At 30.8% G+C, this 25,979-nt stretch overlaps 1 protein-coding gene across 2 annotated transcripts in view; it reads right to left on the bottom strand.

The window, feature by feature from the left end:
• LOC129960938 (serine proteinase stubble-like) overlaps positions 1–23,511 on the bottom strand; it is an 82,442-nt gene extending 58,931 nt beyond the window's left edge. The window contains exon 1 of one of the 2 annotated variants that reach the window (XM_056074689.1): positions 23,347–23,511. In XM_056074689.1, coding sequence (XP_055930664.1) covers positions 23,347–23,354 — 8 coding nt within the window. In that variant the 5' untranslated portion in view covers positions 23,355–23,511. Of the gene's footprint in view, positions 1–7,023; positions 7,558–23,346 lie in introns of those variants that run through there. The other variant, XM_056074690.1, reaches the window with a different exon arrangement.
• Between the last annotated feature and the right edge of the window lie 2,468 nt (positions 23,512–25,979).

The following is a 25,979-nucleotide window of genomic DNA, read 5'->3' as shown; positions in this document are numbered from 1 at the left end:
TGTTGCTTAAAAACGTTATGTTAATATAACTAAACTAACCTCCAATTAATTCTCCCCTCACCTCCCCTTAAAATTGTGTATCTTGGATAAGGCTAATTATACTTTGAATACCGTTTACTAACGACATACAAAGTAATTGTAAATTACAGATCTGGTGATAGTTACAAAGTACAGATCTTTGGCGTGAATCTGCCATTTTTATTGAATCTATTTTGTGAATACGTGTTTTGGATGTCCTTTTGCAGACCGCTTCGTAACAAAATTTAAGTACAATTGTAATCACAAGAAAATTTGACGAACTTCTTTGATTTATGCCATTGAGTTTACGAATTATTGTATTTACATGCATTAGAAAGTATGGATCGACAGATGGTCAACCGCTTGACAGATTTGTTTCAGAATTTGATACTAATTTCCGTTTCAGATACTAAACTTTTTTTATCAAATTTTATTTAAAACTTTCTTTGCATTTTGTAATTATTGAGTCAATTCGAGCTCAAACAACCGGACATACAGATGTCCTCTAAATAGATTTTGCGCAACATTTGATAGAAATTTACACAATTGGTGTAAACACTGTGCATGAAATTTCATTTGTCTACTTCAAAGCGCTTTTGAATTATCGTTGTTACAGACTGATAGACAACCAAAGTCGCAAAATACCAAATACCAAAAATATATACCAAAGTCGCAAAAGTATGCTTTTCGGACTTAGAGAGGTCCGAAATAACGAGTTTTATCAATATCTGTAGTGTGAACTTTTTGACGATTAGAGTATTTTCTCTATATTTCGTATACGATAAAGTAAAATTGAAATATTATATATTGAAGCAACCATAGGGAATGCTTATATTGCTATCGAATAATTCAGCATTTATTCCAAAATAAATAATATTAAGGTACAAACTTTATAAAAAAAATAATATACAAATCTAGGCTTGTAACACATTATATATTGAAAAGCTTCAAAGTTTCTAGACAGTGCCATAAGTTTGTATTAGTCGGAAAGAACTGAAAGTTTATCTATGTATTTTAAATCTATTTGAAGAAATTAACTATCGTTTGAAAATTTTCTTGCAATTAATCGGAAACAATAACATTTTATTATAGAAAATACGAATTTATCTTGTCATTTTTAATTTATAATAGAGGGTAAAAATCGTCTGCTATCCTTAGTTAATACTGTTGCTAAGATCTTATCACTTGCGCATTTAAATATTTCAATTATAACTATTAATAGAAAAAAAAGAAAATTTACCCCCAGCTCGAAAAAAATACGTATTCTTTAGCATTTGTGTATTAATTGCGTGTCATTGGCAAACTTTAGTCTTAACCGCATGTCATTGGCGACATAGTCAATAGAAATTGTTATATCTTTACCGATCGTCTTTGGACGATTAATCGTTATTTGTCAGTTAATAAAAGTACTATACTTGAATTAAAGCCGATAATTTTTATTACAGTATTCCCTTAGCAATGCGATAGACATCAAACCAAAGGGCTATCAAATTAACAAAAGCACCATTGAGCTGATCGTTTTTACATAATGTTGCCATTAAATCTTTCTCTTCCTTTATCTTATTTAGTTAGTTTGATTCAGGCTTTTAATTTTTACACCACGAGCATTTAAACAATTTCAAACAATGAGAATAAAAGAAAAATAGAAATTTATTTTTTCAAAACTGGCAACATAAATTGATTCTTGTCAAAATCAGGGCTTGAAAATCACTTTTTAGCTCCTAACTTCGAAGCAATTGCACCTATCAAGAAACTTCAAATGCAAAAGGTGTTCGTCTTAATGCGGCGAAAATTCGGCTGATTTAATTTATTTTTCTATCTTCAATATTAAGGAAGTTATAGCGAAATGAAAATGTCAACTCCCCCATCATTTCCATCCTCTTTGAGCTGGATGGCCCATTTACGAACTCATCCGAGGATTTTACATTTCTTAAAGCATATTCCAATTTGGTTAAAATCCAAACAAAATTATTCTAGTTAACTTGTTTACAAGATAACATGAAAAAAGAGTTATATATGATAAACTTTTGAACGAAAGGTGTTTAGGGTTCTAGAGTCTATGATCGGTGAAGATTTGAAGAAATTTTCCCGAAGTCGTGTCATGAGAACCATTGCAATAGGTAGTCTTCCTATAAGGACTCTACATAAAAAACATTTGAAAAAAAAAATACTATGTAGAACTGAAATTGATATAACTGAAAGGGTAAAATTTTGAATTTTAATATAATATTAAAACAGATAAAATCTTTTTAGCCCCGAAATTAACCCCAGAAAAAATGCAAAATTGCGATCGATTTGTAATTAATTGATTATTTACCAAACTTTTGCAATTGGGAGAGCTGACAATATTCTTTCTCTTTTCTTCAAGAATAAGCATGCAAAGTTTGGTTGTTGAAATCAGCCGAGTTGATTAGAAGGAAATATGGAACACACACACAAAGCGGCAATGACTTTTATTTTTTATCAAAATTGTAACTTTCAGTGTACTTGTTTATGATTACATTGATTCCTAATTTCTTTATAAAATTGTTTGATTTTTGATTAAAAAAAATATTATTTCTTACTTTGTATTGCACTAATAAAAGAGTATTTAACAACATTTTCTTTTTGTTGCTTTCTACTTTTTAATCTTTAACAAATTCCATCATTTGTGGTCATAAAACACTATGGAAGCTAAAATTTAATATTTCTCAATTGAATTTCTGGATGTCTGTGAAGTGATATTTTTTAGCTAAATTAATACATTAATTGACAATTAAGAGCTAAAAAATTTTAAAAATTTGTTGTCATCGGCAAACAATAACTATATCAACTTCAAAACTCTAGCATATTAGGAAATGAGGGGGAAATCGATTGCAATATTCCATTCTTACAAGCATAAAATATGCGAAATTAAATAAAAGCCTTTAAAAAAAGTGTAGAAAAAGTGGACGAAACAGGTAATAAAAGCCTTTTGATCAAAACAAATCAGGGTGGAATATCAAAATTTTTCATCAAACAAGCGTGAGAAAAATATTTATACAACTGAATTTATTTTTCATCGCGGTACAATAACGGAGATCTAACGAAAATAACTGTTCTATTATGATATCCCGTCCTATTGAACAAACGTCTAAACAAGACAATATCTAGTTGAAAGACCTGACTTGATGTGCTATTTTAGCTTCACCCTCACGAAGAGGATGTTAATCTATGAAACGTGAAGAACCGAAACAGTTGAAAAGAAAATCCAATTGATTAAAGGCAGGCGTAGATAAAAATCAAGAGAAAACGGAGCTTTTTTAACACTGCCTAAGTGTAGAAAGTAGGTCTAGATCGAAACGAATGGGGCTTTTTGGGAAGTACAATGACCGTCGACCGGAACCCCATTAAGAAGTTATTTTCCCTACTAAAGTAGAAATAAATTGCTGTAAAGGTATTAGACGATCTGAAGGCCACGCAAGGATGATTTTTTTTCGAAGTTTAAAAAGAATCAGAGTATATAATCTTTTAAGCTGTTATCGAATCACTGACAAAATGCCATCTCTTAGAATATGAATATCATTTTGTAAGAGGTTTTGTACCTTTCACTGTAATTTTTCTCAAATTTCGGTCATGTGTATCTATGATAAGAATCCATTGATGATAAATGAGTTGTTTGGATTAGTATATGTTTCTTAATAGCATTTAATAGTAATGTTTAAGCAGTTTGTACTTATTGACACATACGTGAAAAACTCTTTTTCGAAACAATGAGCGTGTTTACGTTGACTTTGGTTTCTTAAACTTTTTTGGAGAGTTTGGAAAGGTCATAATGTTTATTAATTTTGTTTTTTGATTAAGAACCGATAATCACAATTGAAATTATTCTAATGCATAATTTAACATTTGCTACTCGATCAATATTGGACGAAATAATTTTTGAAGCAGATTCAGAGTCAGTATTGTTATCACATTGGCTTTTATATAAATAAAAACTTTTCTATAAAAGATTATTCTTAAAATACATTTTTAAAACTGTGTCTATTTTCTTTCATTATTAGAATTCCAAATAAATTATGAAAAAAGAAAATAAGTGTCAACAGAATAACCAACACTCTGTTCATTGTTTCCGTTCTAAATCTCATTTCATTTAGATGAAAATTTCTTCACGTTTCTATTTTTGATTTGTAGATAGAATGTGACTAATTTATATTTCATTGTGACACAATTCGCTTTCCCGCTCTTATCCTTCAATGAAGAACGTAAACAAAGTCTTATTTCTAAGAAATGAAACTGCCGATAGCCATCTCGCTTGTTTGCTGCATACAACGCTATCGTGAACCAGAATGAGGCTACTAATTGCTAACGCGTACGTTTGAATATGTGAAATGACAGTCAACTGCATATTAACAAAAGAAACGACCCAATTCTTCATAAAGTAAATATGATTTTCCATTTAAAGGATATAAATGGATTTATTAGCGTGCGTCTTGTGCGTGATAATTGTAATCTTAAATTCTTACACGCTAGAACTTGACACATTTGTTTTTCTTCGAAAATGAAAAGAAAAATGCCCGAAAGTTTTGTACTAATTTACTTTAATTTTTTATGATGTACAAATACTGTTTTTACATTTACACATTTAATCGCCATTTTTATTATGTCTCTTCGTTTACTTATACTTAAGTACACCTTAAAACGTACAAATATCAGCATACTCTGTACTTTACAGAATGATAATTCACTTTTTCTCATAACGTGATGAGGAAAATGCTGAAGAATTTTGTTTAACAATATAAATAAATAAATAAAATGCGAAAGATTTTTGTGGCATTTGTGCACTCCATTTAATTTTTATTGGCTATGCTATTTTACTTTTAAGTGGTAAATATGAAAGTCATCTTGAAATGCAAACAGTGCCATTAAATATAAATTTGGATGTTAGCTTTTAAGAACACTTAAATTGTAAAAGTCTTTAATATACAGATATTAAACTTACCCATCGCTTTTTAATTTTAAAGCATGAAATCACCTTAGATAGAATTTGAGATGAATTTTTCAATCGCAATGAAACAATTGTCTTTTAACATTAAACTATATTGTCGCAGGCATTTGTGCCCCTAAAACTGATTATTTTAGTCCGATTTTATTTTCTAAATGAATCATCCCCCCCCCCCTAGTTCATTAATGGCATAGTCCAAATAGTTTTCTATTGATGTATATGCAGATTTAATCTATTTTGGTTTGGAAGAATTGTATGAGTGTGCTTGTTGAAACTGACTGAATGAAAAGTCGTAACAGATGATGTACACTTAAAACTGAAATAGATTTTCTCTCTACATAGGTCTTGAGAAAATAGCCATAGCAGCAACTGAATCCATGCATTTATCTGGTAAAGAATTCTCAAAATATACAAGGTCTGTTTTGGTGGAGAAACAGAAAGAAAGGATCAAAATGTATATTTAAAAGTCATATTGGTTAAAAAAAGTTTAACTAGGTATCTAGGTTTTAATTTTTTATAAAAGCAACAAGAATATATAATTTCAATTTATTATTTCTCCCGGGCTTAAGTAGACCATAAATAAATAAAAAGAAATTCTCTATCGTGAATCTCTGCGTTTCGGATAGATTTAAAATATAATATTTGTGAATAATCATTACTATTATTATATGATTATCCATATTCTATATCTTAAAAAATTATCGAGCTACTAATACTAATTAAAAAAAATGAAGTTCAATATTTCAGTTATCTGTTATAAATTGGGAATATATATGGTTATGTTATTTTACTGAGATATTTAGAAAAGGGGGAAACAGGAAATAATTTGTTATAAATAATATATTTTATGATATGCCGTATTACGAGGTAAAAACCGAGAATAACTAAACAACAATTCAATCATCTAGGATTATTTTATATAAAAAGTAAAATAACGATCGATAAACAATGGTTTCTTGCAAAATATTTTCTGAAACAATTCTCTTGCTCAATAACTCATATGTAATATAAAAAAAAGTTCCCCTTATGCCGTATTACGAGGGAAAAACTTAGGATAACTAACCAACAAATCAATCATCTAGGACTATTTTATATAAAAAGTAAAATAACTATCGATAAACAATGATCAATGCAAAAGATTCTCTGAAACAATTATCTTGCTCAATAACTCATATATAATATAAGAAAGACTCCCCTTGCTTAGTCCATGTCCAATTACTGATGGTTATACAATCATTGAAACACCATCTCTTTTCCTTTGAGATGCCCTAATAAAGTAATAGAATTGAAAAATCCAAATGAAACTTACTGATTAAACACATGCATAAAAATAATGAAGGATTAACAATATTATTCATCACTAGAACAGTTTAATTGACTTTGAGTTTCCGGAAATACTCAGAACATGATAATTTGGAGTGGCTTAACCTTGACTCCGTACAAACATTGTTGCAAAAACTCAAAAGAATGAAAATGAAGTAAATGAATGCAATGTTAAATCATTGATTTTTTTAAAATCAATTCAGAATAGACGACGGTAAAATTAAATGCCAGATAATGGAAAATGCATCAACTTGATGTTAAGAAGATAAAAGGAGAAAAAGAGAAAAAAAAAATGGAAAGAATATTTGCTTATAGTGAGATTGTAAATATAAATATATATCAGAAAAATTAAGGAAAGAATTTTCTTTGCTTTATTTACCTCGATAAATCATAACTTTGTACTTAATTGAAATGGAAATAACATAATATTTATATGAAAGTATATCCGAAATGTGGTTTATAAGTACAGAAGATATCCAAGTCGATGGAAACAGTGAACTGAACATAAAGTATTTTACGTGTGTGTTAACAATAGACTTTAGCAAGCAAAGAAAACAAACAAACCCTTGTTACTCTTGTTTCTAAATATTGACTAAGATAAAAAAAAAAAAAATACATGCCGTCACAAATATTTTCTGTTTGAATCAATATAGACATTTCACTAGGGGAAAAGGAAAATAAATAAAAGCAATTACTAATAGTAAATAAATCTTACTTACGGAACTTTTCAGAGAACGTTAACTGATAAACCAGAATCCTTTACTTGCATTGAGTTATTCACCTAGTTTTGAAGAAGTGAAAGGCATACCACTAGTAAAAAACTAACGGAACCGTAGAGCACAAAAGAAAGACGACTGCCGCAATTAAATCCTCTATGATCTGAATGATTCTGTGAGCACACTACAAAGGAGATCCGACCACTAAGAATTGGAGAATCCAATCTGCTCCCGAAGTATCCAAGTCCTGTCTGAAATTCCACAAGTGAAATGAAAGTTGGGGAATCCAGACGGCAACAGCTAGTTAACCATGACTGATTCTAATCGAAATTTCGTTAGGGGATGAGAAGCCGCTTTAAAGTAGGTTAAGAGGCGAAGAGAGAAAAAGTCATTCTAGTTTCTGCATTATTCCGTTGACTCACTTTCCACCCCACCTACATGAGAAGATCCGAAAATAAATACGCTTTTCCTTTTTCCTTGATAAAATTGACCTCTTTAGGACTGAAACATTTTCACTGCTAAAAGGTCCGTGAACTTGTCGGACTCAAACCGTCACTGTTGTTTTTGAAATTTGAGAGACTTTTTATGAACTTCGCGCGAACCGCAAACCTGTTTGTTGTACCTCTTACTTGGATTAAAGTAAAGTATAATTCCCCTGTCTCAAAGGCATGTTCCACTTAATAAAGGGCCCGTTCTACTTTTCAATAGAAAGTAACTTTTGTTGCCAGATTTTGCAGTCTATCCCATCAGGCCTTCAACCAGGATCAAGTTGATTTGTGGTACGACTAAAACTATTAATAGTATTGCACGTAATACGTATGGATTCAGCAAGACAATATCTGTTCCTAACCACTGCAACAAATTTGCCCTTATTAAATTTCGAATAGTTATAAAGCTTTGATGCAAATCCATCAGCATAAAATAGAAGAAAAACTCATTTCTTTTATGATAAATGGAAATAGTTTATTCTTGTGTGTGGAATTCCATATGGATTCAGCAATACAATATCTGTTCCTAACCACTTCAACATATTTGTCCTTATTAAATTTCGAATAATTATAAAGCTTTGATGCAAATCCATCAGCATAAAATAGAAGAAAAAAAGCATTTCAGTTATGATAAATAAAAATAGTTTATTCTTGTGTATGGATAAAGGCTACTTAAATTCAATCGAAGCTATATAAAATAATCGGTTTTGAATTTAAAATCATAATTTTATTATGATCGGTTGATCATAAAAAGTGCATAATTTTTTTTTATTCTGAATAAAACTGTGCCCTAATGTATATATATGAAATCTTTTGTGCTTTTTCAAATTGAAATGCTGTGTCTAATTATTATTTCAACTTGAGCACTATAAGGAACTTAACATTAGCAGACATTATTATTTCTCCATTCATGGGATCTTCATATCCCCTACAAATTACATTTTATTAATCCTAATATAATTGATTCTGTGGGCTGTTCTCCCGCTGCGAGAGCTTAATGTCAAAATGACTCGACTTTACATCAGGCAGGACTTTTTCACCCATAAATACCTTTTGTTTGGTGAATAATGTCCTGAATACACCACACGCCATTTTGATTTTACATTCATACATATATTGTCTGAGTGTTTTGTTTTTAATCGTCATCGATGATGCTTTTTCATGCATAGTCTTCAAACATTTGCGATTTTTTGAGGAAAAATTCTCATCTGAAAATTTTTGCATTCTTAAAAACAATTGGCTTTTATCATCTTATTTAAATATCCAGAATTTCCTTTTATTCTCTTCAATCCTTGTTTAGTACTCTAAAATGGATACTTTTTTTAACTTCAAGATTTTAGATTTGCTGGCATGTTAGATCTTGCAAATTGTCTGCAACCACAACCACAAGATTGGAGCAGCACGGCTTAATCTGGTCCTTGAGCCATGAAACCCACACTCACTTATTTTAAATAATTCCTTCAAGATTATAGCGTTATATGGATTAACACTATACATCATTTTTCTAGGCCGTTGCCTTTTACGCCTGTGGAGCATTTTGACAAAGTTTGCTACTACTTGTAATTAGTGAGGAGTTATCTTTAAACTCTAATGCTTCGACAGTTTCATTGATTAAGGCCATTGAAAGTTGTTTAAAAAACCATTAGAGTTGGCTTTCTCCATCCTTCGACTTAATGATGATTGTAAACATTTTCTTAATTCAGAATTTATGCTTAACAGAACCGTTTAAGAAGTAATTTGAAAATGATACCCTTGGAATGATTTCGAAACTAATTCAAAGTAATTACGCAATCTTAATACCTGGCTTATTAATCATAATGTATAAATTCAATTAAACTGTTTTTAAAAACACACTAACATTTTTTTTATTTTAATTACTTTTTTGATTTATTATGATATTATTATTAATTATTATTATTATAGATATTATGCAATCCTTAATCCAGTTTTTTTTTTCACAAATTCACTACCGGGGGGGGGCATTGCTTGTATAGAATCAAATTTCATTCAATTTATCAATTAATAATTAAGTTCTGAAAATAATAAAATACCTGATATTAATGAAAATGAGAGTAAATCAATGAATATTTGTACTCAAACTTTGTAATTTATTATAACAACAGTATAAAATTAACAGGGGCGTCATTGTAATCATAGTCCTCCCTGTGTTGCAAGACACTTGATCTATTGATGCATGAATTTACTTATATCTTTAGAAAGAAAATATTTTCGGTTTTGAAGCATGGAAATTTAAGGCACTATAAAAAAAAAACAGCGACTAGAATTTATATCTATAATTTATTTAAAAGTCAGTTTACAGGCATGAGAAAGCGAATTGTGCATCATCAATGATATTTTTATACTTCTAATTGTGTTTTTCTGTTACGGGAAAAGTTATCGATAAATGAAGAAATATAAACAAATCGATTCACTCTTCTGCCTGTAATAATGCATTCGAGAAAACATTGATTTTGAGCTCGAAACGATAATTTGACTTTTTCCACCGATCAATGACATCATTGGGCTGAATCAACCCTTATTTGAATACGCACAACAATAAGCCCGAAGCTTTCTTTCCAAATGTAGGTAAAAGAACTTCCTTGTTTACTGCTTTTTAATATTTGCATATACTGGATATCGGACGTTGCCCTTGTGTATTCGAGAGGCGGGCACTTTCGATGACCCATCTGGCTAAATTATGGCTATAGATAAACATTCAAGGATAAAAAGACCGATTGAAAGACTTTCTTGTAACTGATAGATTACAATAACTCTCATTTGCATATATGAGAAAAATCACTTCATTCCGTTCTTTCTTATTATAAAAGCAAGATTATAGAGATTGTTCCTCAATGTATTTATAACATATCAAGATATTATAACACACAGATAGCATTTAATTCTTTTGATTTATCAAATAGCTACCCACGCTGGTGCAACAGCAATAAAGAGTGAATGAATTGAGTGTATCCGTGTTTTCTAGTTCGGAAACCACCTTTGGTTGTTTTACGCCAAACTCTTGCTTTTAACGAAAGTGAATCAAGAAAAAGTTGCAATTAAAACGAAATTAAAACTATTTTAAAAGAAAACTCTATTGGATTAGATCATCAGTGGAGTTAACTCACATTAACAGATATCAACTTCATATTGACTTAGGTTTTAGAGTGAGAGGGATAAAATAAAGGATTTTTTAAAAAGCAACTATTTTATAACAGCAAGTTGCCGTAACTAAATAAAATTCGGAATAGTTATGGTGGAAATTACTTGAAAAATATGAAAAGTAAATTACGTGTACAGAGGTTAAATTGTATTAACATCTCGTTTTAAAATGGCGCGAGAACTATTTGGGGGGGGGGGGAATCATTTTCTAATTTTGAACTCAAGCCAGATGATGAGGACGACACCTGAGCCTTCAGTCCTTTTCTAATCTTCCGCTTCACATCGACAGGAGAACGTATGGCTTTCGCCGTCCAGTTTGGAACGCACTAGATTCACATACAAAAAATCTCGGGCGGAATCGCATTTCAAACCTCGAATCCTCTCCCGTGCACGAAATTTTACTACTAGTTCATCGCGCCTAGGAAGACATTTTATCAAGAGCATAATCAATATAATATTTTTAATTTTAATCTCTGCGGTCTGCTTCCCAAACTATTTATAGATTACAATGAAAAATTATAAATGTAATCATTCATAAAATTTTAATTTTTTGCAGCTGCATTGGTTTGAATTTAAATTTCTTACATTTACAAAATTACAATTATTACAGTCTTTTGTACTTTTTATGATTTTATTTAAGAGTAATAGGCAATTATTTTATTAACGATATTCTCCTGTTAACCCTTTCGTCGTCCTCTCCTGTCCACGAAAATTTCTCCCCAGAGTTCCTCTGTTTATCGCCGTATTAGAATAAACAAAAATAAAACCTCAAACAAGTAAACAATTACAAAGCGTTTTAAAAGTTTTAAAATGTAGAAAAGCGCTTGAAGCGCGTTAAGGCCGCCCTGCAGAAGTTTCACTTGAACGCGCTAGACGCATTATGGACGACGAAGCGATTAATCTATGCAGAAGAGACCAAATTCATATTTTCTTATCATATTACGTAGATTGTTCTCTCACATGCTGAGCCTGTTGTATTGGATGATTTATATGAGTTGATGCATTCGCATTTTTCGATGGAAACCTGCTTTATTTCTCTCTAGGTTGAATAAAACATTTGATCTGTAATATTTCTTTATTACATATATTTGCTTAAACCCCCCATCGAAGAATCGATTGAGTTATGAAACAAAAATTTCTTAAGAGTATGATTTATAAAAATGGTTTTATTGGGGGCCTTACTTTCAGAATCTTAAAAATTCGATTTCGTTTATCTTAACTTTAATTTATTCGAAATGTGAGACTTTCCACAAGGTAGTTAGATTCCTTTGCTGTGCATATTATGTTCAAAAATTTTGAAATAAGTAGATTTTGATGTTGGGTTCAAAATAAGTAAGTTTGGGATTTGCTTCAAGCAATAAATTGTTTGCTTTTTGAAAACATGTTTATTAAAAACACAGAATTTTTTTTTATCGAGATATACATGTGGAATATCTATTAAGGTTAGACACTATTTGTGTAAACACCTTTCTAAGATTAAAACAATATCCTGGGCATTTTCTTTCTTATGAATGATATTATCTGTTTTGGACAGTTCATGGTTTGACTAAAGGGCATCAAATAACTTTCAAATACTTCACAATATTTTTCCAGTTATGTCGCGCATATGAAATTTGAAAATGATCCACTTATTTCTATGCAGAGACCGTCATAACGATTATTAAGAGTCGCTTGTCGTTTAGATGAAAGGAACTCTGATGTAATGTTATGAAATCTGATGAGCGACACATTTTAACAATGCTCAGAGCCATTTGTTTTCACAAGAAAAATCCGTTAGTGGCTTCACTTTTATGACTTTTCCTGAAGAATTTTTCAAGTTTTCATTTGATCCGAGTCTTCCACTACAGAAATTTCATTTTGAAAAAAAAAAAAAAAAAACTATTTTTAAACTCTTTGTTTTACGAAACAGGAGTAATTAATCAAGTTTAATAAGCAAGGGAGCAGTAGTAGAACAAGGTGTAGAAACCGAGCATTTTTCAAATATTTCGTATTATTTTCTATTGCTGGTATTATTTTAAATTTAAGTTTAATAAATGTTGAAAACCACCCAAACTTGAATGCTTTTTATTCTTTTTTTATATAAAAGGAACTTGGGATTCTTAACGAAAGAAACTCTTAAAATCATCTAATTGGGAATTCCATTTTATGAAAGAAATCATGCAACTTTTCTTACCAACTTTTTAGAATTGAAATATCTAAAAATTTTTGAATTGTATTTTGAGACAATTTTTGAAATGTTTCGAATTGCATTTGAATTGTTTCATTTGAATCTACTAGCTAACCTGAGACTTCATGAATTATATTTTGTACAGGATAGAATCTTTTAGATATTAGACTCAATTTGATAAACAAGGAATTTAAATATATTCAGGGGATCGTTAGTGAAACCAATACGTGTCAGAAGAATTTCTATACAGCAGAAAAGTATGTATTTCTATCCACACAACCCGATTTTTCCTTGACGTACACTTTAACATAAATATACAGAGTAAGGTTTTAAGCAAATAATGCTTATTATTCTTAATTGATTAAATTTCTTAATACACTAATTAATTACGTACGACTATTAGCTTTTGTTAAATATTTAATTGATGATATACACTATCTACCAATAAAAAATTGGACACTTGTGATAAGAGATAAATACGATTTATTCATATTCAATAGTTGGTAGAGCCTCCACCAGAGACAATTACAGCCTTTACCCTTCGGGGCATGCCTTCCACAAGTGTTTGAATTATGGACAGAAGTATTTTCTTCCACTCGGCTTGGAGAAGATGTGTAAATTCTTTCCCGATCTTGGACGGTTGCAACACCCCTAATTCAGACATCAATCTTGTCCCAAAGGTTTTCTAGAGGATTCAAATCTGAACTCTGGGCAGGTCATTCCAGTCGGTTCACCCCATTGTCATCATACCAATCCATGGTGGACCTCGCAAGATAACAAGTGGCGTTGTCATCTTGGAAATAACAATGATCCAAACAGTAAAATCGCCACAGTGTAGGAATAACATTGTTGCATAGAATAGGGGAATAGGAGTCGACGTTGAGCTTACCATGAATTGGGATCAAAGTTCCCAATCCATACTACGAGAAACATCCCCAGACCATAATTCCACCTCCACCAAACTTTACTGTAAGCACAATGCATTCTGCCAATGGACGCTCTCCATGCAAACGCCAAACCCAGACTCTGCTATCCGACTGGCAGGGATTGAACCTTGATTCAGCCTTCCAGAGAACCTGTTTCCACTCATCTACGGTCCAATTTCGACGTCCTTTGCACCACCTCAACTGAGCAGCACGGTTAGATTTTATAATCAAAGGCTTATGGCCGACAACACGACCATGGAAACCAAACAAATGTGCTTCCTTCCGGATAGTATTTATCGAAATAACAATCCCAGATTCCTGTTGCAACTGCTGGAATGTATGGGCCATCGGTTTGGGGCGGTTTTTTCGAATTTGTTTGGTTAGTACTCGTCGGTCTCTTATCTCTTAGTTTCGTGGGTTTGCCGGGTTGAGGCACATTTCGATAATCACCACTCCCCTTCCTTTTCTTAATCACAAAAGCTACTGTCGAATTTTGAATGTTTAGCTCACTTGATATGTCCCTTCAGGATCAACAATTTCTATGATATTCGACAATTACGCCTTTCTCGAAGTCAGACAGCTCTAAATTTCGTGGCATCTTGCATGCGACTAATGCCAGTTCTGTTTCCAACTCGATATTTAAGTACAGAAGACGTGGCATAGATTTGGATCGCAGATAACTTCATTTGCATGTATGTACAAATACTTATTGGTATATAGTGTATGTTAGCTATTTTTAAGAGACATCTTACACATGGTTCAAAACAGAAATACAAGTACATAATTTTTTTTTTTAAATATTTAATTTCCCTAGAGTTACTACTATGGCTGAAAAGGGAAACATTTACGATGCCCCTTTTAAACAGAGCTCTTTAATTTAAATGAAATTAATATTATTCATTCAAAAAGGAATCGTTGTTTGTGTTCGTACTTTTACTTTTAGTTTGTGTAACTTCAACGACTAATTGAAATTTTGTGACCTCTAAGTCTATCAAATGTTTTAGGTGAATTGTATAACTTTCAGCGAAGATCATGCAATTTGACGTTATCCATCTCTCATCTATATTTCTCTCTGTCATGTATTCATTTTTTAGCTAATTAGCTTTTAAAATTACTATGAGTTCAATAGTTAAAGTTGTTTTCATACAAACGTGATGATTAATTGCTGCCAGATTTCTTTAACAGTTTTTGTTTGGTTTTAAAATAGTTTCTTTTAGTATGTTTTGACTTATTTAGTAAACCAAGAAAATTTGAGTGGTTCTTTTTTTGATAGTTTTAAGAAAAGAATTACATTTTCTTATTTTATTTGCTATTTTTTGTGATTTAAATATCTATTATAAAATATTTCGGTGACAATGTTGAAATTTCGAAACTTGTGGCTTAAGGCAGGCTAATTTGATTTCATTCTTGCTGATTATTGCAAGTGCAGCGAGATCAAGTTTTTTTGTTGTACTTTGTACCCATATTTCGAGGAAACAGGGGGGTTGGGGGGACTGTATTTCTGTTGAAAAATCATCGTGGTTTCATCGAAATACATAGAATTTGGTAAGTGCTCAGAATACTATACTCGCTTAAATCTCTGAAACTTTTTTTTATTCGCGCAGAAATTGCTTGAATTTATTGCCTTTATAATCTTATATTATCTTGATGTGCGTTTGATGTATTCGAGAACTATCATCTATGTTGTTTTGTAAAGATATTTTATAATAAATATAATATTTTATTTTACACAAATTTCAATAATCCAATTGTAATTTTAGAACAAATGTTTCTGCAAATAAAGACGTAAAGGGCCTCCTTATAAGAAACCTTCCTCAATATCAATATAAATTATTTAAACGAATATATATTTTTTTATTTTCATGAATGATTAACGAATAGAAGTACATATTTGCTATAAAATATCTGAACAAATAATGAGGCAAATAAAAGATATTGTTTTTCCACAAATTCGTCATGTGATGAAAAGAGCCAAATATACTGTTTGGAAAAGTACCACAAGTGTGGGGGGGGGCACCTCGTAATTGAAGATGAGAAGCTTCCGACATAATGGTTGGTTCTCGCCACCCTTGTGGGTACACAAAAAGTTGGGGGTCTGGCTCCTCCCATCGATGATGGGACGTACTTCCTTAGGGAAGGGCTGTACCGTGGCCGGTGATGGCCCTTAGGACTCAACCACAGTTCCGCCAATGTTACTTTCACGGCGGTTCGATTATTAAAATTTTTCCGTGTGCTTTCGGGTGGGTCGGTGTAGTCAATTTATGATGATGATGCGTTTTAGAAAAGGACCTTCTTTTTCATATCGACAGTTTTATAACATTTTTCTTTTCCTTTCATTGTATTCACATGTACTTCCCTTTGACAAAATTTGATCAAATTTATAATTTTTTTTAAGACTGTCTGCCAAATTTTACTCATATAGGTCATTGTATTTTTAAACTATTTCTTTCACATACATAAATAGACAAGCTGCTAAAATTTTCATGCAGCTTTAGCAGCTTGTTATTATGACCGTTTTCCAACTTTCATACATTTAAATGATTGCGTTTGAAAGCTATCGTATTTGTACATCCACAAACTGATGGATATAATTCCAATATGATTTTCAAAATTGATAATTGAGTAATAAAAAGATATATTTTCAGAAACAGCGAAGAATCATCAAAATCTAGTGGGTGAGCATTTTTCTTTTGAATACTACGGTAAAGGACTAAAATGGTTATTTTTAATTCATTTTTTTAACCTATCATTTAACTCTATGGACCTTTCGATAGTTTATCTATGTAAACTTTTAGCGATATAAGAAAACTTGGAAGAATTTGAGTTAATTATTATTTTCTAAGCCTTCCCCCCTCAAAAATATTTATTTTAATGCCTTGTCACGTAGGGGATCATTTACTTATGCGTTTATATTTAGGGTGCATACACTGTGGCCTATATCGCTTCTTCCGGATTCTTCATAATTTATGGTTAGAGAAGACTTTCGACTGTCGCTTAAAGCAGGTTTTTAAGCTGCTTGTGTTCAAAGATTTAGTCAGATTTGCTTCTCAAATATGCTTGAAACTGGTAGTTTGCATTTATTTTCGATTAAAAGGTGTTCATGTTTCTCCAATACAATTTCATGGAAGACTTAGTTTTTGGGGATTAAATGTATAGCAGATATTCGTGGCTTCTGACTTCGTAAGCAGATAACAGCATCGAGAAAGTTTATACTAATCTCTTGCAAATATTAAGCGATCATAGTTTCGCTTAACTATTGATGCATGATGAATATTACAATGAAAGATTTCAATAAAATATTCAGGAATTTTCCAATTTTCCTTTCAGGCAAAAGAAAACAATCTTCTATGACTTGTTATAGAAGAAATTTCGTGATTGTGTCGGGATTGAAAAAAGTTTAAAACGATTTTAAACTAATAATTTTGATTTTACTGACTCATTAGAGAAAGTGTTTTGAGCTTTTTTGCTTATCTAAGTATGATTGATTAGCTTTTATAGAGTAAAATTAAGCTGTAATTATTTTTTCACGCACTTTTATTTAACTCGATTTATTGTATGTCAGTAAGAGTTAGTGGATGATTTCCAACTAGACAAAATAGGCAGCTTTCTAGAGTCGCTAGGTTGATAGGGGGCCTCAAATAGATCTATTAAAATACTTTATTTTCCTAGTTGCCAAACAAATAAATTTGTAAAATATATAAATTCTATGTAAAGTATACAATTCCTATATGTTTCCTTGCATTCACTTTGTGGTTAGAATATTTATAACGCTGAGCATCAACTTCAATAATATTGTATTTAACCATGAATTCCGGGTAGTCTAGAATCATAATGGCTAAATAAAAACAAATACACTTTCACAAATTTAATAAAATATTATTTAAAAAAGATTATTCTAGAATAAAACATTAACATGTTAAAAAAAAGTGTTGAAATGTGAAACAAATTTGGCCAGTTTATTAAAAGATGGACGCCATTATGAACCTAAATACGCTACTGGTAAGGATGAGATTTTGCATTCGATTCTTCACTCACTTCTTAGTAAATTAGAGTTTTGAAATTTTGTGCTGTTGTATATTCTTGGTGACATTATTTTAATGTTTTTTTACAAGTTTATTATTCAGTTAATATACTGATTAAAAATTTTAATGATTTAGCATGTGTGTCGATATCTAGTAGTGAGTTTGAGAAAAAAATTAATTTCAAGATTCCATAAAAACCTTTTTTTTAAATTTTAATTTAACGAGTAATAAGTAGGCAATAAGTAATATTAAAAGAAATTCTACTTTTATTACATTGATAAAGGTTCATTTAAAAAACTATTTTCATTAAATTTATCCTCTTTATCTCTTCCATATTTAATAGTCCATAAGAATTTTATGTGGAAAGAATTTCTGAACAATATAATTCTAGCGTCCTATTTTTGAGAGCTGTAAAAAGAACTTAAAGGAAAATTAAGGTGCTATTAAGTAAGGTGGTTCATTACTGTGACAACTGAAAGCAAAGGAATAGTAAGAATTGCTCTTGTCCATTTCATAATTGTAAAATTTTCTCAGTAAACTCATGATCTGAAATGTCGAAATAGGAGATTATAAAGAGGAGAAAATAAGCAATTAACAACAACAGAAAATGTTAAATTTATTTTCATTGAAAATTTTTCGCAAATATATTCTAGGCCTTAATTCAGAGTTTCATTCATATTTCAGCAACAGTTCCATCTTTCAGTTCTTGCCATGCTGATAGGGGATTAACCTAACTATAAAATCTGATATCAATGAATGAAATAATAGTTTTTTGAAGGACCAGATGTTTGAAAACACAGAAATGAGTTTTTCTATAGATTTCCCAAAGAAGTTTTTAATCAAAAGCGACATAACAATTTTATTGTTAAAACTTTAACAATAAAAGGTAACAAAACATATTTTAAAAATAACGGAGATAAAATCAAAGAACAAGTATCAAATTGCTTAAAAACTTCTTTTTTATACCTTCACAGTTCATGAAATGAGCATTATATTTTCGCTATAAAACACTTAAAACCTTTAATGATTTCATATGAATGTAAAGTGCTAGGATATTTTCGTTAATGAGTCATCGTTAACCATCTGTTTGACGAGTGTTGATTCTTTTTTAACCGCGCCCGTCTAAATGGGATTTTAAATGCATTTACAGAATAGCTTCTTTCAGTTCCTACACTGAATAGCCGGCAATAAATAATCGCATCCTATTTATTAAAAGCTCGATTAAGAGTTCCTCCTTTGTTTTATTAACTATCGTTAGAAGGAAATGGATTCTTCGAAAGGAAAAAAAAAAAAAAATCCCATTTGTTTGAGAATATGAACTTGGAAACTGATCTTCCCGTGGGAAAAAGATTATTACCCTGACATTCACGCGTACACTTCTTGCTTTTCAAAAAAAAAAAAAAAAAAAATCTATGCAAATTGGGTCAGAAAAATGAATGAAGACCTTGGGCGCTCGTCGTATAGACTAAACTTTTAAGCTTGAATCAGCTATTGATCATTCATCTAATTATTCCATTTCTCAGATCGCCATTGATAGATGCCATTTTGTTTTTTCTATTTCCTGATCGCATTATCTGAAATGGTTTAATTTTTTTAAATCATAAATGGGAAAGTATGTAAAAGAAAGAAAAATAAAAACAAATGTATTTAGAATTTTATCTTGATTACAAATATGTATTTATTTGCTGTGGCATAACGCAGTTGAGTAAAAACATAAAAAATATGCAGCAAGTTAATGTACGAAAAACATAATATTTATTTCATAGAAAAATTTCCGAATTTGTTTTCATGTATTAAAGCAATTCATTATGAAGCTAAACAAGTTATTGCAAATTAATGTTAAATGAGCCTATATGGTTAAATATTTATTGCGTTAAAAATGATACTCTTTTAAATACCAAAATTTGTCACATAAACAACAATTTTAGTAGCAAAATCCATATCCAATTTCATTGATCAAAATCGCAGCGTATTAATCGCATTTGCCTGTATGAGAACGTTCAGACAAAGAATTAATTAGCCCTTCAACGGATTTTTTAAAAATTTGATAAAAAAATCTAAACTTTAGGTGATAAAATTTCGTACTGAATTTCATTGAGTCCAAATTTGATACATATCTGCACTTTAGATGATAAATCTGAGAATTTTTTTTTATCCATATAGCTCTTTATTTTTTATAGTTAAATCCTAAATGTTTTTTGATGAGGCTTCGAGTTGTAGATTCAAAAGTCAGGTGAGAGTTGTAGGTTCTCACTTTGGTGACTGCAGATTGGACATTTGATAAAATTACACAATTGTGAAGTTCTCTTTCAATGGTCTTCAAATAGTTTCAAAAATGGTAGATACATTTCAAAGCATTCATATGGACTTGCAATATAGTATTTTACATGTAATTTTATCTTATTTGAAAGATTTTTGATGTCAAGCCAAATTTGGGAGAATAACGTCTTATTATCGCGGTATTTTCTATTTCACAATTTTATAAGAGACCTGTAAAGATTTATTACATATAACGAATATGATGAAGTATATTATTGATCCGTAAATTATTAATCCAATCGTATTTAGATTATATTATCAAACTGTGAAATGAAATGATTCAATATCAAAAAAGAATGTATGGAAAACTTAAAAGGAATAAAACAATTTGTGAGCATGAGAAAAAATTGTCTATAAATAAAAATGATAGAAAAATCCATTATGTACAAAAGTAAACAATTAGAACTGAGTTATTTCTACTTTTTTTGAAAGAAGAAATTAAAATATTTTTCCCCTTTTGTTTTTATCAGAATATGAGCAATGTATATATGTACATATATATAAAATAGAGATAAAAAATACATTTTTATTATAATTTGATGCGTTTGCATCAAACTCCTTTTTGTTTTCCTCCATCAGACTAGTCTATTCTCAATTTATTATCAATGATATTCCAATGATTGTAGGGAGATTTTGTGGTTTTGACTCCAGAATTATTTTTGTAAGAATGACTCCAATTTTTGAGAAAAATTAAATTTCAATAGTTATATTTTCAAAACGATCTGAAATGTAAATCCAGAATAAAATTAAAACAATGAAAGAAATCAATTTACTCTTGGTGAGTAATTAGCGTATAAACCAGAAAAATAGCTCAATACAGAAATCGCATAGAATCTATATCACATGCAAGTTACAGAATAAAATTTAAAAAAAAATATTAATAAATGAAGTAAAGAAATAAATTTTAGCAAATCAAAATAATCAATAGGAACTGTATATTAAAGCATTAATAGTATGCTAAAAATGCCCGATGTTACAGTAAATCCAATAAAATGTGACCGAAATAAGTTGGTTCAGTTAATTCATGGAAAAATACTTCTCATATGCATTTCTTTCATGTTCAGTGAAATTTCACGTCGGAGATTTCAATATGAATTTGCCATTTGCCTTAATAATTTTGTTCCATTACTTTGATACCCCAGTGAAACCTTTCTCTTTCTTCACTAAAATGAACCATATTGATTCGAAATTTGTCCAAATACTTCCTTTTCTGCAACAAATTTTTCAAAACTTTTAAGAACACTTTGTATTAATTCTTCATAGTTCTGTGCTTTGTGTTTACTTTTGAATATTCTTAAAAATTCTTAATAACCAAGCTGAAACATGACCAAGTAAGAGATTCGACGTCATCAAGAGACGGTGAAAATTTTGAATATTTAAAGAGTTTACGAATTTGAGTATGATCAAAAATTCATGTTTTTAACTTTTCGTTGCTCACTTCAGAAAACGTTTTACAAATGAATGGAAAGTGATTACCTGCTTTGTCCAAGAGAATTGTTTCATTAGGCCACTTTTTATGAAATAAAGGAAAAATTATCTTATTTCCATCAACCAATGACTCCCCGGTAATTTTCACTGTACAATTAGTATTTCTCTTTAAATTGTTTCTCCCCCCCCAATAATATGTGTGCCCTTCTATCCTAGAAGCAAATTAATCAAAGACACTTTGTAAATTCACTTTTTTGTTCCTGTAGAAAATTGACCATCTTTAAATCAACACAAATAGTTCAACAATGCTCTTGACAGCAGAGCATCAAGCTTAATGATGCTCTACATTTTGATACTCTTCAAGACCATTTTTATTCTTTCGTTTTGATATTCTCCTTTAAATTTTATAGAGAGAGCAATTGGCAGGGTAGGATAATGATCGCCCTTGTGCAGTTTGATAAATTTGAACTTAGAGTTTTACAGAAAGCTTTCAAAATTTTGTTTCATATTCTATTTTAATGTGAGAATAATGTTGAGAAATAAGATTGGAATAAACAAGCCTTCTATCTTTAATAAAATATGGAAAACTCTTTTTCTTTTCCTGGAAGAAGAATTTTACACCCTACTGGTTTTATAAGCTATTGCTTTAACACCAGACCTGAGACCCCCCCCCCCTTAATCTAGATGCTAAAATTTCTCATCTTTGTCTTGACAGACCAAGTTCTTGCATCATATTTTTCAGTTCTCCTTCAAAATTCTATTGTTATAATCACAAACTTACTTCGTATTTAGTTTCACTATCAAATTAAAAGATTTTACATCCTCATCTGATGTAGGAATGATGAGGAAACTAACAATAGAATATCCTCACTATGACATAAGTTGATATCAAAGTCTTCCCATTTCTTATATATATGTAACAATTAAGGCCTTTCACAGTCATAAGAGAAAAATAATGGTTATTGTGGTGATTAAATTTCTCTCTCCTCAGCATTGGCACATTAGATTGCAAACTCTTTTTGTTCCGTTTCCTTTTGCCATAAACGTCTAAGCGGATTTTGCAGGTGTTATCAAAATTTTGAGAATATGCATCATTTCAAAAATTAGAGCAAATTCGGCAAAAGTAACACGTTTTGAAATTATGAGCTTCAATATACCCTAAAACCGTAAATTTTTTTAGGAACTTAAGCCATTCTTTTTGGTGAGCAGTACCATTAATAAAATAAGTAGATTTCGTGTTATTATGGGTGTTACCATTTGATAATAATTATGGAGAGCCTAAGGATAATTATTTAAAAACATTTTTAAAAATAGAATAAAAAGTTATAATTTAGATGATTAAGAAACACTTTGTAATGATAAATTATGCACCATGTGATATTTTACCTTTAAAATTATACCTCTAAATTTTATCCCAATTATACTCTGAGTTACATAACACATTTCTGATTTCAATCATCTGACCATTCATACTTCAAATTTTATCAATTCCCAAATGGACTTTGTGTTGAGTTCATCAAAATATTCTCTCCGAATAGCTTGTTACTTCATTAAGTTAAAGAACGAATCAATGACATAGTATACGTATCTAATGAATATTACTAAGAAATCCATTAATGCGCAGATGATATGGTTCTTGGTAGAAATTTTATCATATTACATATTTAATTCAAACAAGTTACAGGATTTCAAAAAAGCTCATTAATAAACTATTATTTATTGTTTATGGTGCTAAATTATTAGCTCGATTTTTTAATGATCCAATATCAAAATTTTTTGTCACTCATGGGTCAAAAGAAAGACCAAACGCTACTCACGTGTACATTGAAAGCTATCCATTCTTCTCATTCCACCGAATCCATCCTCCTATCTCTACTTCCTTCAGTCGAATCGCGAAATGTTGAACTGCATCAAAAAACTAAGAGCGGGCTCGGTCGCAGAGAAACGTTCGCTGCAGTTCGACCGACTGAACTAGGTACCGCGAAGACTCCTCGACTTGTCAAGAATCTAGGTTATGGCTGTCTGTCCCCCAGGCAAATCGCCCCCTCTCTTCTTTTGCTCACTATCGCCTTCTTCACACATTTGATTCTTCTATACGCTTCACGGCCACATGCTTTCACAAAGCAGCTGCACATTTTGTATTTTGTTTAAAAAACAGCTGTCGAAAAAACGATCAGTTTTAAATGCTTGTTTTGCTGTTTTTAAAAACAGAAAAATTGTTTGATTCAGAATAGGCTTTCACGTATAAGGCACAATAAAGCGCCTAAAGAGAGTTTCGTCAGCTATAAAAATGAATTTAAATGTGGATTTTCAATTTCGAGAATGAGCTTTTAAAAATAATCTCTATAGTAAGCCTTTAGCCTAAAGTTTTGCACTCGTAGACTCTTCAATTGCAATCAATTCAGATTCAGAGCTTCTCCAAATTACTCTTGTGTCATTAGAAATAAATAATAAATATTTTTTTAATCCGGTTATTAAAATTCATCTACAGTTGGCTGCAAAGAATGCATATAAGTTCTTTAGGAAAGAAACAAAAATCAAGTATTCTTCATTCAAACGATTTCATATTATTTTTTGAAAATTGTTTTATTTTTTGATAGCCGATATTTGTATTATTATCATTGCTGGTTCCAAAAATAGTATCCATTTTTTTTTCAATCAAGAAAAGGGAACGAATTTATATTTTGAAAGAATTAACGCAAGCTGAAATATTTTGACTTTTTTTTATTACTTCTTAATTGCATACTTTATATTTATATCCTAATTCTGTCATGATTTAAATGATAAATGAGTCAATGAAAAAAATTACAAAATCCCATAGTGACATTTTCTATTTTTCTCAAAACTTATCTTCCTGCTGTTCTTCGGCCAATTTGATAAGGATCGTTTGAACTATCACTTTTCCACTTCTTTTATGTGTGGTGAAATTTTTCACTTTGCTCCTTGCTAACGTCACTTTAATTTTCATGCCACTAGTCTAGTTACGAATGGAGAAAATGGGTTTTTAAGCTCGTATTATATCTAATATCTCGAAATCTAATACATAAAAATGAATTTTTGTTTGTACGTATTTTATGGCTGTCATATCGTTCATCAGATTGCGATAAAACTTTACCAACTTATTGCTTGAACTTGCGCGAAAGTTATAGGCTTAGTACAATTATTATATCTATTAATATATATAAAAAATTTGTTTGTTTTTATTTTATGCGCTGCCGTTCCGTTCATTCGATTGCTATAAACCAATATTATTTATACTTCTCCTTTATACATCGTTCTATTTCAATGAATGTATTCATTGTCGATAGTAAATATCATTCTTTCTGTCATTTCTAATTAAACAAGACAGCTGTTTCAAATTTCAAACGATATTTCCAAAATTACTTCTTCTGCGGCAGCAACGCCGCAGCTAGTTTTTAATAAAATCTTATATAATAGATTTGTACTTTGGGTTCTTTTTGAATGGAAGTTAGGCTGCTTTTCTCTCATTTGCTTCCATTTTGAGCTGAAGTTTTCATTGTTCATCAGTTTTCTGATGTTGGATTTCACCATTACTCTTTCCTTCAGCTTTGTTTCGGATAAACTTCGGAAATTTCCCAAAGACTTTTTCTGTCTATTGGCAAGTGCTTAATTAGCTGTTTTATAAAGCCTAATTTTATGAGGTCATGGGAGTAAAACATTTTTGAAGTAATGAAACTTTCCTCTTGAATATTTTTGATTCCACGTTCCAGCGTCTTCATTTTTTTACCATTCTTTCTTCATATAATGTACTTTTCTATACCGGCTGTCATATTCGTTATAACGTTTCCCTTTTACCTCACATGTAATTGGAACTCCGGGCAGATGAAATGTCACCCGTTTTCCCACACATAGTTAAGCGCCTATGGACCGCCAGATGTGGATGATTTTAACTAGGATATTCATTGTGTCTGGTCATTTGTTGTATCCAGATGAAGGGCCACAGATGTGTGTCTCGTCGTTTCAAATAGATCCATCATATCTTCAACGGAGAAGAACGTCAAAACATCCAGATGTTAAGCTTTTTCCCTTTTGAATACACTCCTCAAATCTTCCATAAACGATTAATCACCAGCAAGCGTTGTCATTAAGTGTCGAACTCAGGTGCACTTCAGCTGGTGTTAGTTGTGAATTGATTATAATTAATATGTGTTCGGGAGGGGTCAGTATACAAAGATGGGTTCTTAACACACATTATGGACACCATGATGAACTGCAGACCATTGAGGAAGCCTTGCTGAGCAGCGATTGGGTGATAGGAAACTCAAGTTCCCCAATGGGAAGCCGGAGGCGGTTATCTGATGAAAATAAAATACAGTTTTCTTCCAGAGAAAAGGAGAGAAAGGCTTCGAATTAGAATTCGTAGAGAGACTTCGGAGTGCGGAAAAATTGTTCCTGATTTTTTGAGAAGCTCCGTGTGATTCTGGCTTCT

The sequence above is a fragment of the Argiope bruennichi genome, chromosome X2 (genome assembly GCF_947563725.1).
Source record: "Argiope bruennichi chromosome X2, qqArgBrue1.1, whole genome shotgun sequence".
Classification (NCBI taxonomy): Eukaryota; Metazoa; Arthropoda; class Arachnida; order Araneae; family Araneidae; genus Argiope; species Argiope bruennichi.
The sequence above is the reverse complement of the archived record's forward strand: the minus strand, read 5'-3'. Positions and strand labels throughout refer to the sequence as shown.